We start from the raw sequence: 16,939 nt of genomic DNA, 5'->3' as shown, positions 1-16,939 counted from the left end.
AATAGAGACCAGACAATCACAAGTCCCTTGCTCCATTAAGTGCCTGTTCCTCTGAGCAGTAAGGTGGTTGCCACACTGTCAGGTCTAAAATAAAAACGGGACCCAGAAGACCTAATATTGCTGCCTCCATGGAAATTATGTTTGCTAGGTAAATCAAAAAGTGGATCACCATTTCCAGTTCCTGGCCCTGCAGAGTGGAGAGTGGTCTAGGGTGGGGGAAAACAGTCAGAAAGAGTGAGAGCTGGAACCACAAGTGGGGGAGTGCATGAAGAGCTCGGGACCCTGGGACAGCTTGCCATGCCCAGTACTGGGGCGTTTCCTAACCTCCCATAGCCAGCACCATCTGGCTGTGAGGGCAATCTAACCCTCCCCCAAAGACCCCAAGATTCAAGGTTCTTCTCAGACTGGGCCAAGCAGGCACTAGGAACCCCAAGAGCCGTGCACTGGGCCAGAGCCCACCAAATCCTTGTACCCGCGTCCGCAGAGCAGGGGAGGGTGTGCTTGGGTGGGAGAATGGTAAAGACAAAACTCTCCCCGCCCACCCGAAAAAGCCAACCACACCCCCTGCATCCTTCAACCCAGGCAGCCCGGGAGCCAGCCCCCGCAATTCTCTGCCCAGGCCCCCTCGGGTTCCTGTCCCTGCCGAGTGCGGGCTCCACAGGGACACCAAAGCAAGTGAGAGTGAATCTGGGTGCGCAAAGCGAGGGAGGGCGCCCAGCGCGATGTCACTCTCCCGGCTCTGCTCCAGGGCGCCCTCCCGGGGTCTGCGGTCTCAGGTTGGGCGCGCTGACCCTACCCACAGAAGGGCAGTAGGATTCCAGCGGCCCCTGCACTCACCCATTGGCGCCAAGCCGGGCCGAGCCGCCGAAGCAGCGTGAAAGTTGGCGGAACCGGGCGTGGGGTTTGGGACGCCGAGGTCGCGGCGCGGGGATCGGGGACGCGGGCGTCGGGACTCCGCTACAGCTGGGCGGCTTCTTCCTCAGAGATGGTGGTGGCAGCTCAGCGCCGCCCGCTGCTGCCTCTGCTGCCGCTGCCGCTGCTGCCCTGGGGCGACTCCTGCTGCTGCTGCTGCTGCATCGCGGCCCCGCTGCGCCCGGCTGCTCCGGGTTTCCTGCTCGCCGCGAGTGGAAATTGCGAAAAAAAAAAAAAAAAAAAGCACCGCCCAGCCCAGTGCCCTACAGCCGCGGAGGAGCCTGCTCTCCCCTCCTCCTCGCCTTGGCGAAGCTCTGCGGCTCCGCCCGCTAGAGAGGCGTGGCTGCCAGCGGGGGCGGGGCCGAGGGGCGGGGCCCGAGCGGCGTCCCGCCAGGCTCCAGGGCGCGTCCTCTGGAGGCCCAGCTCAGCGGCCCCTCTCACTGTCCGCTCTGTCCCGGCAGGAGCTCCGCAGCGGTCGCCCCCTAGCCGCCTATGCTCGGCTCACACCCCGGGAAATGCCGCGAGACTCCTCGAGACCAGAGGAGATTTAGGGGGTCCGTGGGGGTGGGGGCGTCGGAATTGAGGGGCACGTGGAAAAGGAGGATTGGAAGGCAGAACCCCGGGGAAGGAGGGCTGGAGGAGGGGAAGCCGCCAGCAGGTGAAGAGCCAGACACCTGCTGGGTTATTAACAGGTGACACCTGCCCACTCCCCACACACCCCGGGCTTGGAGGGGGGCGGGTAATAGAGAACCTTGAGAAGAAGGCTGCTAACAGGGGGCTGTTGGGAGGAAAGGGCCTTTCGCTGCAGCTTGGGAGTGCTGGCAGGCCTGGGAAGTAATGGGCTAGTAACGCCTAAAGAGAAGGGCGCAGCGAGAGTGCTGGGCAGGTGTGCTGCTGAGCATTGCCTCTCACAGGATTGGACCCGATTTACACCTGACCCAGTGGTGCCTGGACCAGGTGTGGGACTCTTCAGCTTAGGGATTTTTCTAGGTCCCGAGACAGAAGATTGCCTTGTTTTCCGTCAGGCATCCTTGCACCATATTGATCCTCAAACCTCAACAGACAACAATTTTAGTGGACGCTAACATGAAAATAGGAATGCCTGGGCAGAAGGCATAACAAGTTCCTTTTGGGGAGGGGGGTCCATTCCCCACCACACCTTTCAGCCATAGAGACTTGCCTGCAAACACATTCATTTACCATCCTGTTGTTTCCTTTCCACTTTCCACCATCTGGTGGTAGGAAGAGATAGTGAGCTAGACAAGAAATGAAATAGACGAAAGAGAAAGTGAGACAAGAGAGAAGCTAGATCATTGGACCCTGCAAATGGAGGCTGGGGACCAGTGATCCAAAAGTGACAAGTGCTGGCCTCATGCCCAATAGAGACCTGTCTTGCATACCCAATGAATAATAATGAGGCATCATTTTACATTGGTCATAGACTACGATTTCTGTAGAAACGGGTTCTTTTTGGGGGGCCGGGGGAAGAGCTGATCCATAAGACTGAGGCAGAGGAGACGGTGAATTTAATGAGTTCTGACTTAAGGGCTAGCCTGGGACACATAGCATGATCCTGAAGATGAGTGAGAGGGACAGAAGAGGAGAGACTTTCGGACTGTTAAAAATAAGCAGCATCCTTTTCTAGATACTGTCCCTGTGTGTCACAGCAACCTAGACTAATTAAGAGACAGACGGTTCAGCTACACAGCTGACTTGCTTGTTATAGGCCTTGATATATCCATAGTCTGCTCAAGACAGCAAAACCTTATGAACTTGCAGTTGACAAACACAGACTCAGAGACTAACTTAATCCACTGCTATTAGACCATTCTCCACTAAGCGCAACAAGAACTGGTCTGAGATCTGGCCAATTCCAAAATTGGCTGTCTTGGCTAAGCTGCAGATCATTAGACCATCCTAATTCTCTCTTGAAGACCTTCAGACCCCCCAAAATAGCTGGGTATGTGTTCAATATGGAAATAGCTGAGCTAGGCTTGTGGTGGCTTGGCACCTGGGGTGCTGAAAATTTGTGCCTGCTGACCCGTGCATTCTCAGACTGATGAGTCAAAATATGATTAAGAGCTGTGCTTTATCGTCCAGAGAGAACCGGGTTCAATTCCGAGCAACCTCATGATGGCTCACAACCATTTGTAACTCCGGAGGATCTGATGCCCTCTTCTGGCCTCTGTGAGCACTGCACACATGTGGTGTATACATAGGCAAAACACCCACACAATTTTTTTTTTTAAGAAATAAAGTCATTGAACACTGTTGATGAAATCTACCAGACTTACCTGGACATCACAGAGTCCAGTGCACCTAAAACAGTAACCAGCAAGGGATTCTTCAGCGAGAAAGAGCATGCTTGATCTTAGTCTTAATCTTAGCCTTCTAGTTGGGTTGCTTTGCCAACATCACAAGGATTAAGGACCCTTGACATTTTGAGTCTTGCTCGGTGATTTGCTTGGTCCAGAGAATGATCTGTGGTAGTCACACTTTCAATTCTGAGTGAGTTTAGTAAGTATATAGCAAGCCAAAGTGGAAGAACTGATAGCAAGAAATCACAGAACACTATCAAATCAGGTGCACACAATACCTAATTCTAGCAGAAACTGACTGGGGCAGTAGAGAAAGTTAGCTGGAGTTTCTAGCTTCTCTTTTCCATAGCGGGCACTTTTGTTATCATGGAATAAACAATAGTGACCTCTGTTGGAGATGGTTCACCTTCTAACTGGTCTCAAGGGCAAAGTGGTTTTACTCTTGGGATGTTTTCCTATAGTCTCCTTCCTGACGCAGAGTTAGGAGAACTAGCCCAATTCCAGAAAAGGGGCCTTGGAGGACACTTTGAAACAAACATGCTTGGGTCTGAAATGGGGATGAGGGGTAGGACAACCCAATTCCAGAGCCAGCTTTTCAGTGAGCTTAAACAGCACAGGCCTATCTTGCCAATATATCATACATTACAGTCTGCCTCAGGGATGCTTGGGGTTTGTGGTCTGGGGCTTGAACCCAAGTGCCGGACAACTGAGCGGCAACCCAGCCTAACTTTTCCTTCTTGATCTGAAGAACTGTACCTTCATTCCATGCTCTGTGTGTACTTTCTCCAACGACAACCTTGGCATTTTATCACAAAAGAAAGACTGATAGCAAGACTTAATTTTTTTTTTAACATTCTCGAGATGCGCCCTGACTTTAATGCCTTAATAAACCAACTGTCGATTCTATTCAAAACTTGAGAAATTTTCATCTTCAGTTTCTCTAAATCACGAGCGAATATACTGTTCCCCCCCCTTATTGCTCTGTTCTTCAGACTCATCCTATTGTCTGCTCACTTGTCTTTGAGAAGCTATTGCTGACCAGCACGAGCCAAGTGACCGTCAAGATTCCAATCCAGCTGCTGACATGCACACAAGTGTCATTCCTCATCCTGCCTCCTTCCTGCCAGTGGATCCTCTAAACAGAAGAGCTACTGCAGGGTTTCAAACATATTCCAAATTATGCTAATTCATTTCATGAATATTTCTAGAGAAATACCATCGTACTTAATACCACATCTTTGTCCCGCTGAACTGCCATTTCTACCAGAATAGATAATGGGTTTGGAAAATGCAAAGTATCTGACTTGTCACAGTAAAATGGCATCACGTGACTTAAAAGGCATCACTGTGTAGCTCAGTGGTAGCAACGTTTGGGATGAAAATTGAAGGTACTTGAGCCTTTGCTTCTCCAGCACTTACAACCTGCCATACTTGCTCTTTCCCTGTGCTTGGGCTTGACATCTGTAATTTACATGTAATGGATGATACTTTGCTTTGATAACCTTTAATATCATCTTTACATTAATATAAAGTGCATACTGAGTGCTTTACAAAAGACTGTCATTATATAGCACTTTTGGTGAGCTTTATGGAGTACAAATCTCACAGTGCTAGAAAGTAAAGACATGCTTTAAAAATTAATGAAAGTTGTCCTAAAGGCCAAATCAGGAACAGCTCAAACTACACATAAAATAAATTTAGACACTGGAGAGACGGCTGAGTTGAAGTGTTTGCCACTCTGCCAGTTGACCTGAGCTCCGTTCCTAGCACCCACGTCATGTGGCTCACAGCTCCTGTAACTCCAGTTCTAGAGGATCTGATGCCTTCTGGCATCCATAGGCACCTGCATACATGTGGTATACACACACATATACATAAATAAAAATAATGAAATCTTTAAAAAAAATCAAGAAGAAGGGAATAAATTGTCCTTGCAGAGAGATTCCAATGAATAAGTGAAAAAGAAACAAACATGGGAGAGCAATACTATTAGAAAACTAGGATAGGCCAGCCATGATAGTTCATGCCTATAATACAGCACTGGAGAGAGACTTAGGTAGAAGGGTCATCATGAGTTTGAGGCCAGCATTGGCTACATAGTGAGTTCCAGGCCAGCCTGAGCTATAGAGTGCTATCCTGTCTTTAAAACAAAACAGGGGACTGGAGAGATGGTTCAGCAGTTAATACTAGTTTTTACTCTCTCCGAGAACCCAGGTTCACTTCCCAACACCCAAATAATGGCTCACAATGACCTGTAACTTATTCTAGCTCCAGAGGATGTGATGCCCTCTTCAGGTCAACTCTGGATCTTGCATGCAAATGCTGCACAGATCCACATATGTGTGCATTTAAAAATAATAATAAAACAACAGAAGACTGTAGTAATAGTTGGTGCAAGGACAATCTAACTAAGATTCCCAACTTAGTGGGTGAAAATTTAAGTAGAAGAAGGGCATTTGCATACCCTCAAAGTATTTGCCCCTTCATAAATGTCTTCATCCTCACAGTGAGGGAAACTAGTAACTTTACAGTGGGGAATGCAGCAACTAGCCCTTTTATCAAGGGAGCAAGGTCTGGTATCTGTGGATTTAAGACAGTATTTTCCGTTCTTCCTTTACATCGTGTATGCACTAGGTAACAATAATTTATGTCAAAGTCAAAAGCCATAAAATGAACATTTTTTTGTTGTATTGTGTTGAGCAACCTTGAGGCCAAGCTTGGAAGGAGCCACATTCCCTTTGTCACTGACTATGAATCCTTTCCAACAAATCTCAGAGAACAGGGTTTACCTGATCTGCAGAGAGGCAGAAACCAACCAATCAGAGCAGATCTTTCATGGCCAAATCACTATTTCCTTTAGAAAGTTCCCTAGCAAAGGAAATGGAAAGGAAGCAGCTGTAACAGGTGTTCTTGTTTTAAAATCTAAAGAACGGAGACCAATGAGATGGCTTAGCCAGGAAAGGCCAGCAAGCCTAATGACCTGTGTTTGATTCCAGGCCCCACATGATGGAAGGAGAAATCCCAACTCCCAAAAGTTATCCTCTGTCCTATATATGTGCTGTGACACACACACATACACTTAAACACACAATTTAAAATGTAATACAATTTCTAAAGAATATCTGAGTGCTGGGTGGTGCTGGTTGGACGCCTTTAATCCCAGCAGTCAGGAGGCAGAAAGAGGTGCATGGATCTCTGTGAGTTTGAGGCCAGCCTGGTCTACAAAGTGAATCCAGGACAGCCAGGGCACAACACCCAGGTAGCACTGCTAAACTGACAAAAAGGATCTTGACATTCAATAATGAAGATTTAAGGATAGGAATTCACCTGCACAAATGGTTTCTTTTTTTTTTTTCCCTTGAACTTAAGTGGTTAAGTTCAGGGCCCCAACACAGGCCAGGTTAGAGCAGAGCTGGGTCTTTGGCTGGACAGAGTGTTGCGATCTAGCATTCCAGACAGAGGGAAGGGAGAGCAAGTAAGAATGCCCAGAGTCTGGGGTCGCCTTGTGTAGAAGCGGGAGGGGTCTCTGTGCCAGCCGAGGATGAATGAGAATCTACAGGCAATGGGCAGCACCAGTGGGCTCCACGTGCCTATTCGGCACCTATGGACTCTGCTCTACGGAAGCAGGCCCAGGCCCAGGGGGAGGAGAGCCTTGGGGAAAGAGAAAGGCAGCAAGAGGCTACAGACATTAAAGGGCAGCATTTGTGATGGCATTCCACTGAACAGGAGGAGTGACCATTTGAGAACCTTTTTCTTTTTAATTTGAAGACAGGATCTCGCTATCATATGAAGTCTAGGCTGGCTTGGAACTTGGTGTGGAGGCCAGACTGTCCTCCAACTCGCAGCGATCTGCCTGCTTCTGCCTCCTGCGTACTGGGATCAAAGACATGCGCCACTTCCTGTCTGTCCTTGGGAGCCATTTTTGAAGTACATCTGAAAAATGTCATACAGGTTCCATCAATGCAGATGACTTACATCGGTAAGGAGCCAAGATGGAGAATTCTTTTTGTCTTTTGGTTGGTTGGTGGGAGATTGTGTTTGTTTGTTTGCTTGCTTGCTTGCTTGTGTTTTCAAGACAGGGTCTCACTGTATAGCCCTGGATGTCTTAGAACTCACTCTGGAGTCCAGGCTAGCCTCAGAGATCCACCTGTCTCTTCCTCCTGAGTGCTGGCGTTAATGGCATGAATCAACATGGCCTAGCTTGGAGGATTCTCTTATTAAGATTACTTAGGCTTATTTTATTTTATGTGTATGACTATGTTGCCTGTGTGTATGTATGTGCACATGATGGTTAGTGCCTGTGGAGCCCAGAAAAGCGCTCTGGATCCCCTGGATCTGGAGCTATAGGCTGAGTGTGAGCTGCCGTGTGGGTGCTGGGAGGAACCTAAATCCTCTGCAAGAGCAGCCAGTGCTCTTAATCACAGCCATTTCTCCAGCCCCAGGATAGAGAATTCTAAAGAAACATTTTGTTCTCTGGCTTGGAATCTGGGTGGGTGGGTTGCTCAACCAAGTGGAGGCAAAAGTTTCTGTTGGGTGGAGATGTGGGAGAGATAATGGATTCATATTTGAATCTTCTTAAAAGAGAATAAAATCATTGGTTTACACTATAATGCACATGATCCTAGAAAACAGGATTGTAACCAACAGAAGAAGCCAGGCACAAAAAGTCATTTATTGTATGACTCCATCTCCTAAAAATCCAGAACAAGCAAGTGCAGAGAGAAAAAAGGAGGTTGGTAATCCATACTGCCTGGTAGAATTACAGAGAGTTGGCTAATGGGTACAGGGCTTTGTTTTGGAGTGACAACATGTTCTAAAGTTAACTGTATATATGCTCACACAACTGTGAAAATTCTAAAAAGGGGGAATTGTACACCTTAAATAGACAATTTGTGCAACGTGTGAATTATACCTCAGAAGCAAAACAAATGTAATAGTCACTATAAACAGTCAGTGTGGGAATCATGGAAAAGCTCGAGAGCTGGATTGCAGTGATGACTACAGTACTCTTGATGCCACTGAACTTTAATTACACCTAAAATGGTTCTGGGTGGTAGCGTGGGGTGGACCGATGACTCAGAAATGTAAAGCGCTTGCTGCTCTTGCAGAGGACCTAGGGTGACAACCACCTGAACTCTAGTCTCGGGGGATCTAGCACCCCCTTCTGGCCTCTGTAGGTATCACACACGTGAAAGCAAAACCTTCATACGCGTATACTCAAGCCTTAGAAATTTTAATTCAGGTCGGGCGTGCTGGCTCACTATTATCAATATTTCTAGAGATAACTGATTATCACTGCTAATTACGTAAAACATTCCTCCAGAGATTATACTGTGGTGCATATGCATACATGCAGACAAAATACCTATACACATAAAATGTAATAAATACATCTTTTAAAAATGGTTAAAAGGATAAATGTTATGTATCTTTTGTCTTGGGGGGAAAAAAGCATTTGTGCTTGATGGATTGTGATGCCAAGTGGGGTGGCTTTCCGCGTGCTTTGCCTCCTCCAGTAATATCACCTTGCTGCTGCCCAGCAGGAGGTCACCACTGCAATCATTACTACCCCACTATCCTCAGTGCCACCAACTCCACAAGCTCATACCCCAAGTCCAGTTATCTGAGCCCTTTCCCAGGTCATGAAGCTCCCAGCACAGAGAGCCAATGCAAGGTGCCTTCTCAAGCCCCAGAGGCCATGGGAGTTAATTGAAAAGTCTCTGAGCCAGGCACTTACCTAATAAGATGTGGCACAACCCTTATGTAGCACAAGGTCTTATTAAATAGAGTCACTTAAATCAAGTTTACCTCCTTCGAAATAACTACAGACTGGCCACAGGCAAAAGTGGAGTCAGTGAAATTTGTCCCTCTGCTTTGCTTGCCATCTCTGAGCCTGGGCTTCTATTCCTGATTAGTGGTTTTTTGGTTGGTTGGTTTGAGGTTTTGTTTTGTTTTGTTTTGTTTTGTTTATGCCACAGAGGAGGACCAGGTTTGGTACCCAGCATCAATGTGTGGGGCCTAACTAGCGGGATGCACTGTAGACCCTATCTCAGACCTGATCAACTGGAAACATACTGGCCCATGTTTTAACCAACTGTCCTGGGGATTTTGATGCAGCCAACATAGGAAACTTTCATTATACCTCTGTTCCTCAGAACCAAGAGAAACAATTGGGTGGACTGAGAACTTGCTTGGTGTTTAGCAATGAAAATGGCTACAAAGGGTCAGTGAGATGGTTCAGTGTGTAAAGGTGCTTGTCACCAAGCCTGATGACCTGCGTTCCATTCCATCCTGGGACACACATGGTGAAAAGAGAGAACTGACTTCATCAAGCTGCTCTCTGAACTCCACATATGTGCTATGGAGCATATACACATGCAAACATGCGCATACACACAAATGAATAAATAATTGAAAATTCAAAGTTTTAATTTTTTTTTTTTTTGGTTTTTTTGAGACAAGATCTCTCTGTGTTAGCCTTGGCTGTCCTGGACTCACTTTGTAGACCACGCCGGCCTCGAACTCATAGTGATCCACCTGCCTCTGCCTCCCGAATGCTGGGATTACACCACGCCCAGCTACGAATGTTTTTTAAATATATTTTATTAATTTATTCATATTATATCTCAATTGTTATCCCATCCCTTGTATCCTCCCATTCCTCCCTCCCTCCCATTTCCCCTTACTCCTCTCCCCTAAGACTGTGACTGAGGTGGACCTCCTCCTCCTATATATGCTCATAGGGTATCAAGTCTCTTCTTGGTAGCCTGCTGTCCTTCCTCTGAGTGGCACCAGGCCCCGACCCCATCCAGGGGATGTGGTCAAATATGTGGCACCAGAGTTCGTGTGAAAGTCAGACCCCACTCTCCACTCAACTGTGAAGAGTAAACTTCGAACCCCTACCCAGATCTAGCCAATGGATACGAATTTTTTTTTTAAAGAAACTGAGCTGAAAGAAGCATCTAGTAATATTCATTCTGTCCTACCAAAACTGATTGATCTTTTATGAAAGATACTCATATCATTATCATACAGAAGTAATACCTACTAAGGCCTTTAAAAATAAAACCAAGAGACATTAGTAGTCTGAGACTGGAGAAACATCTCAGTGGTTAAGAGTGCTTGTGGACTCAGGCTCAGACTCCCGAGCCTATATGATGGCTTACAAGAGCCTGGGTTAACTCCAGTTCCAGGGGATCCAGCGCCACTTTTTGGTCTCTCCAGACACTACACACATGGTGCTCTTTTGTAGGTGCAGGCAAAACATTTATACATGTAAAATAAAGCTTTAGAAATTTTAATCAAGTCTTCTCTAATCTTTATTATTATCATTTTTTTGCACGTGTAATTGTCACTGTTAACTCTCAGGTCCCATGGAAACCTAGGACAAGTCTCACTCAGTATCTGTGGCGCCTCCCAATGCTTCTCACCTCACCCCCTACTCTAATCCTCTCCAGTCCAGAAGCTGGGCTTCCTTTTGCCCAGCCGGATTCCTATATAACTTAGCCATTTTTGCTATGCACTCTCTAAGTTCCCATGCTCTTTCTTGACCTCTTGGCTCCTGGTTCCTGTCTTGGCCTCTTGGTCCTGTAACAGGATCCCAGACCTTAGTGTAACCCCAGACCTTAGCAGAACTGACTCCATGATGGAAGCACCGTTCAGGCTGTAAAACTCAACATTCAGACAGCACCACCTGCCAAAAAGCTGAAACAAAGACCTAATTCATCAAAGCCCATAGTTCTGGGAAAGTCTCTAAATGTACTAACCTTGCTTTGTGGCTTCTGTAGTTTAGCTTTGCCTAAATTTTTTTAACTGAAGGTTGTCAACACAGAACGTAGTTTTTTGTGCTTAAAAGCTCACCCTGAGAAAGGCTTAGGGCTGCACTGCATCCCAAACCACCAGGGCAGTCACTGGCCAGCTAACAAAGACCTCCTATTGGTTTAAATCATGTCTGAGCAGCCTTTTCTGGTGAACACCCTACAACAGTCCTCAGCTCTTTTCTTGGTCTACTTGCCTGCCATCTCCTTCCTCTCTCAATCTCGCCATCTCCTGTCATGTCCTGGTTCAGTATAGACTATTCCAGATGCCTCTGGCTGTTTTCTCCCCGCCATATGTACAATAAACCCCTGTCCTCAACCATACCTAGGAGCTGTCATCTCCTCATTTTTTCATTCATAAATATTCATAAACTATTCCTCCAAAAATTTCTCTACCTGCTGTTATTGTAATTGTTTTATCTGTATCCCCTTCCTACTGCTCTAATGATGAAAATGGAGGTCCCTTGCTGAAGTGTAGCTCTTCTTAGTTGATGGCTTTTGGCAGGGGTGGGGTGAGGAGGGATTCAGTTTTCTTTAAGGGGCTGGCCACTGCGAGTGTGACCATGCTCCAGCAAGTATATGGGCAACACAACAAAACAGACATGGAATTTTTTTTCTTTTATCTTTGTGGGAGGAGGTCAGAAGGATGAGGGTGGATCTGGGAGGACTGGGAAGCGAATGTGATAGGGGTGCATTATGTGAAATTCTCAAATAATCAATACAAATGTTTTGTTGGAAAAAGAAAGAAAATGGAGATCCTTGGAGAATGGGGGTCACTTTTCTTTAGAAGAATCTCAAATTACCTATATTCACTACTTTATCCACATACTTCACATAAATGTTTCCTTGTTGCGCCCAGATACTTAATGAGAAGCAGTCTAAGAAAGGAAAGATCTTTGGCATAGGCTCACAGTTTGAGGTTAAAGACCATCCTGATGAAGGCATGGCAGCAGGAGCGTGGGCACAGTCAGAGAGTGGGGGGGTGCAGGGGGGAGAGGGAGAGAGACGGGGTGGGGGGAGGGAGAGAGACGGGGAGGGGGAGAGGGAGAGAGAGAGAGAGAGAGAGAGAGAGAGAGAGAGAGAGAGAGAGAGAGAGAGAGAGGAATGTTCATTCTCAGTTTTGTTTTGGTTTTTATTCAGCCTAGAATCCAAGCCCACATACCCACCACCTTCAGGGAGGTTCTTCCCTCCTCAGTTTCGTCTATGAAACTCCCTCACAGAGTTGCCCAGAACTGTGTCTCCTAGGTGACTCTAACTCTGCTCAAGTGGACAGTAAAGATTAACCTTTTTTTTTTTTCACATATATCTGATTGAGAAATACTAACCCTGTCAGGAATAGGTTTGGTTTTGGGTTTTGTTTTTTTGTTTTTTTTGTTTTGTTTTGTTCTGTTTTGTTTTTGTTTTTTTTTGTTTGTTTGTTTGTTTTTGAGAATACGTTTGCCTTAGTTAGGATTATTATTGCTGTGGAAAAAAAACCACCATGACCAAAAGGCAAGTTGCAGAGTAAAGAGTTGATTCAATTTACACTTCCATGTTGCTGTTTATCATTGAAGAAAGTCAGGACAGGAACTCAAGCAGGGCAAGAACCTGGAGGCAGGAGCTGATGCAGAGGCCGTGGACAGTGCTGCCTACTGGCTTGCTCCACATGACATAAGACCATACAGTATTTCATAACCTTACTCTAAGAAGTAATTCAAAGCTAGGCTTAGTGGCAGAGGCAGGCAGGTCTCGGTGAATTCAAGGACAGCCTGGTCTATTGAGTGAATTCCAGGATAGCCAGGGCTACACAGAGAAACCTTGGGAAAAAACAAAAACAAAAATAAAGACAAAAGTAATTCAAATTTCTGACTTTAGAACACTTAAGCAATTCTGTGGTACTCTTAAATGAGGTGGTAAGCTTTTTTCCGAGGAGCTGCTTTCAGCCCATTTACAGTCTGGGCTGACCTAAATCAGAAAGCTTTTTGCAACAGGGCCTCACTGAGCAGCTGGGACTGGCTTCAAACTCACAGTTCTCCTGCCTCAGCCTCCCAAATGCTGAGATTACAGGTGTACACCACTACCCCTGGCTTTATCCAGATACTTTTATTTCTTGCATCCAGTTTGACTATACCCATCTAGCCATTTGGTACCCAGAAAATATCCTGAGCAAGAAGAAACTGTTTGTTTGTTTGTTTGTTTGTTTGTTTTTGAGGAAGTGTCTCTTGTAAAACCAGGTTGACCCTGCAACTTGCCACAAGATATTTCCTTGAATTCCTGATCCTCTTGCCTCGGCCTCCACAGTGTTGAGATTATAGGCATACACTAGCACTCCAGGCTGCAAGAGAGAATCTTGAAATGAAATTTTGTCTTACTTAGAATTAAATGTCAGGGGCTGGAAGGATGGCTCATCTGGTAAAGTGCAAGATTGAAGACTTGAGTTTAGGTCTCCCAACACCTACATAAAAGCACAGAGCAGTGCTGAATGTTTGTACCCCAAAAGCTAAAGGCGGGGTGGTGAGAGCAATAAGTAGATTCCTGTAGTTAGCCAGTCTAGCCAAATGGGTGAGCTCCAGGTCCAGTGAAAGACGCTGTCTCAAAACAAAGTTTTTGAAATAAAAAAAGTTTAAAAGTAATCAAAATAATTTTAAAAAGGAGTGACTATGTAAGACATCTACGTGGATGTCCTCCATACATGCACATGTATGCATACACATGTATAAGTGAACACACACACACACGAATACATGCACACATAAAAATAGTTTTTCTAAAAAAAAGTTTTTCTAAATAACAAAAATATGTAGCAGTTTTATATGTATCTCAGTCTTTCATAGCTATAACTAGACCTTCCCAAACTCCAAATAAAGAAGCACAAAGTTTCCAAATGACAAAAAATTAGTATTTTATATCCTTGGAGCAGAGGCCTGGCATTAGTGGCACTGCTCCTATGTCTCCAGGCAACCAGGATGATGATTTTAAGATAATCAGCATCATGGATGGACAAGAGGGTCTGTGATATTCCCTCATCCTCTTCTGCTAATCTGCAATGTCAGTGTAAGTCAAGTGTTATTATTTCTATTTTAACAACTGAGGGGACTGGAGTTCAAAGAAGCTAAATGTCATGCTCCATCAGTATCCCTTCCCAGAAGCAAGCAGTCCGGGGAACAGGAAGTCATTGTGTCTGATTGGATTAGAAATGATGAAGTTGTCTGCAATCTAACTAAACAGCCTATTTATTTTGACACGGTTGATAGTTCCTACTTAGTGGTCTTTATACGGGATACCAGTGCATCCTCAAAGATATTTTGCTTGTCAAGGGATCTGAATGTATTTGCAATCTGGATGTACAGCAAATGCTCATGGCATAACACTGCATGATAAAACACAGCTTGCACACTTTTCTATCGCAGGCACCCACATTGTCTTTTAACTTAGAAAAGACAACCACTCTCAAATGTTACCAGGCTATCTTGCAGCCAAGTGGTCCTATAAACAACTTTTTCTTTCTCTTCCTCTTCTTCTCCCTCTCTCTGTCTCTGTCTCTGTCTCTGTCTCTCTCTCTCTGTCTCTCTCCGTCTCTCTCTGTCTCTCTGTCTCTCTCTGTCTCTCTGTCTCTGTCTGTCTGTCTCTCTGTCTCTATCCCCCCATCTCCGTGTCTCTCCCCCACCAGCTAGCAGCAGCAGTGGTGGAGCAGGATCCAGCAACTGCAAAGGCAGTTCTGCCATCATTGCTTGACAACTGGGCATCCAATAGCAGTTCCCCCCGGAATAAATGGAGTCTCAGAGGTCATGATGGAGGAACAGCGAGCAAGAGAGCAAGGTCCCCAGCACTTCAGCCAGCCTTTATTTATAAACCTTGGGCAGTAGGGAGAGGTTTCAATAGTAAATGTGTCTGATTTGCTGGGGGCTAAGGGTGCCAGGATACTTAATCTGCATAAAGTAGCACAGTACCTCATTTACATGCAGTGACACAGGGACCCTATTACAAGAAGGAAAACACAGTACTTAATTATCCTACGTGTGAGGGGATAACTTCTAGGTACAATTAAAGGTCATTTGGTGGAGGCTAGGATTTCCTCAGCATTGGGTGGGGTACTTCCAGGAAGTCCTTGTGCTTGCTGAACTGAGTTCCTTATCAGGAAAGGGTTGGGCTTACAATCTTCCCTAAGGGCTATGCGACACTCCTTACAAAATCTGAGGTTACCAGATCAGGTAGAACTGGAACGCCACTGAGAAAAGGGAGTCTACCATCATAGACAGAACTCAAAATGGCTATCTTGAGAAGTCAGACTTCAACCTTATCCAGCAGAGTTCCACAAGTTCCTACATAACAAACATTTGTATTTTTTTAAAAATACAAAAACAAAACAAAAGAAAAACATGACTCTCTCCTTCTCTTGTATCTCAGACTCCACAGACTCAATGTCCAGATTCTTCCTCAAGGCTTTAACTGTCTCCCTGGCATCTGAGTCCTCTCTTAAATCTACAGACCCAATGCAGAACACACACACACACACACACACACACACACACACACACACAAACTCTTTACTTGTTGGTGGTTGGACTCCCAGCCACCAATAGAGGGCAAGCAACACCATAGAGACAGCCCATGGCTTGAACCTGTTTCTGACAGTGCAGGCTCAGTGCAGAAGTGGCATCTCATCTCCAACACTGTAGAAGAAGAAAGTCTCTGATGGGTGGCCAGCCACACCTTTCTGGGTAATGAGGCCAGTAAAGAGGACCCTATAGGTCTTGCTCTACTCAAGGGGCAATATGGACAGGAAGGGGAGGGGAAGGCTAGCCAGTTCACCTCATTCAATGATTGACATCCCTGTTTATCCCATTCAATGAGAAGCTCAAACTGCTCAGCAGCTTCAAATTCAGCATTCATGGCCATAGTCCATGCATCCAGCTGTGATTTCAGGATCTCAGACACCTTCTTCTTGCATTTCTCTTTCACAGCTGGTGGAGAGGTTCCAGGAAGCTCTGGACCCAGGGCTTAGCAGGTATCTTTGGGATCTCGGTTAACTTGGAATATAGAACAGATAAGACTGCAGGCAAATCTTCAGCTCCCTCAAAGCCAAAGGAGTGGCAGCCTGGGTTGGAGGTTGAGGCAGAAGTGAGGCTCTGTAGCTGACTGTATGATTTGCCTGGCTTTTTGAGACATTTCCAAGTCTCTGGTGTCCAGCTCTCCTTCCCCAGAGTTAGACTCAACGTTCTGAGTGTACATCACAGGGGTGTTGGTGGGAGTACTGGGGACACTACAAGTCTTTAAGAGGTCCTCTTTGGTAGGTTCCTTAAGAGGAGGACTGTTTTCTTTTTCCAAGATAAATGAGCTCTTAGGAATCCTGTGAAGTGTGTGGGCAGCTGGGACCTCTAATGCACGAGCTACAATCTTCTTCAAGATGATGGCCTTTCTGACTGGAGCTGCATAAGGTGTCTTTGGCCAGATTTCAGGAAAGATGTTGGGGAGATCTAAGCTACATTTCCACTGGGACCCCTTTGAAGGCTTAGTAAGTGGAGTCCTGGGCCCAGACCACTGGGCAGCCCCACCAGACCACATTCACTGCTCCAACATGTCTATGGTCTGGCTCAGTCTCTGTGCCATGGTCGCCAACTCAGGCTAGTGCCAACTTGGAAATTTGTGACTATAAATGTTCAAATTACCCGAGCCTGGTGAGGGAACGCCTCTGATCTTTTGATAGTGACATTTACTGGCTCTGCTGACTCCCAATGTAAAAGTATAATTCTATTTCCAAACTTTTAGACCCAAAAATGCCTTAGCGTGGCTTCTGTTTTCCAGACTCAGTCTTGCCAGATACACATGGAGACCATGCAGTGTCCAAAACACAATTCCCCATACCCTACTCTTCACCCGTGAGGTGGTGACAGCTCTCTATGATTGCTACCT

At 45.9% G+C, this 16,939-nt stretch overlaps 1 protein-coding gene and 1 pseudogene across 7 annotated transcripts in view; both read right to left on the bottom strand.

Annotated features, from left to right (window-relative positions):
* The window catches only part of SH3KBP1 (SH3 domain containing kinase binding protein 1), a 360,074-nt gene extending 358,882 nt beyond the window's left edge, over positions 1-1,192 (bottom strand). For 2 of the 6 annotated variants that reach the window (XM_084788562.1, XM_084788564.1), the window contains exon 1: positions 838-1,192. In XM_084788562.1, the coding sequence (XP_084644688.1) occupies positions 838-841 (4 nt within the window). In that variant the 5' untranslated portion in view covers positions 842-1,192. The remainder of the gene's footprint in view (positions 1-837) is intronic. The other 4 variants (XM_084788559.1, XM_084788552.1, XM_084788558.1 and 1 more) reach the window with 3 other exon arrangements.
* Positions 1,193-14,977: 13,785 nt separating this feature from the next.
* Positions 14,978-16,591, bottom strand: LOC311602055 (sororin-like; annotated as a pseudogene). The gene is made up of 2 exons: positions 15,839-16,591; positions 14,978-15,004 (listed from the first exon to the last, which is right to left on the bottom strand). The product of its transcript is annotated as a sororin-like (transcript).
* Positions 16,592-16,939: the final 348 nt, after the last annotated feature.

Source organism: Acomys minous (assembly GCF_964271855.1).
Source record: "Acomys minous genome assembly, chromosome: 7".
Lineage (NCBI taxonomy): Eukaryota > Metazoa > Chordata > Mammalia > Rodentia > Muridae > Acomys > Acomys minous.
Note: the sequence above shows the minus strand (reverse complement) of the source record. Positions and strands in the feature narration are given on the sequence as shown.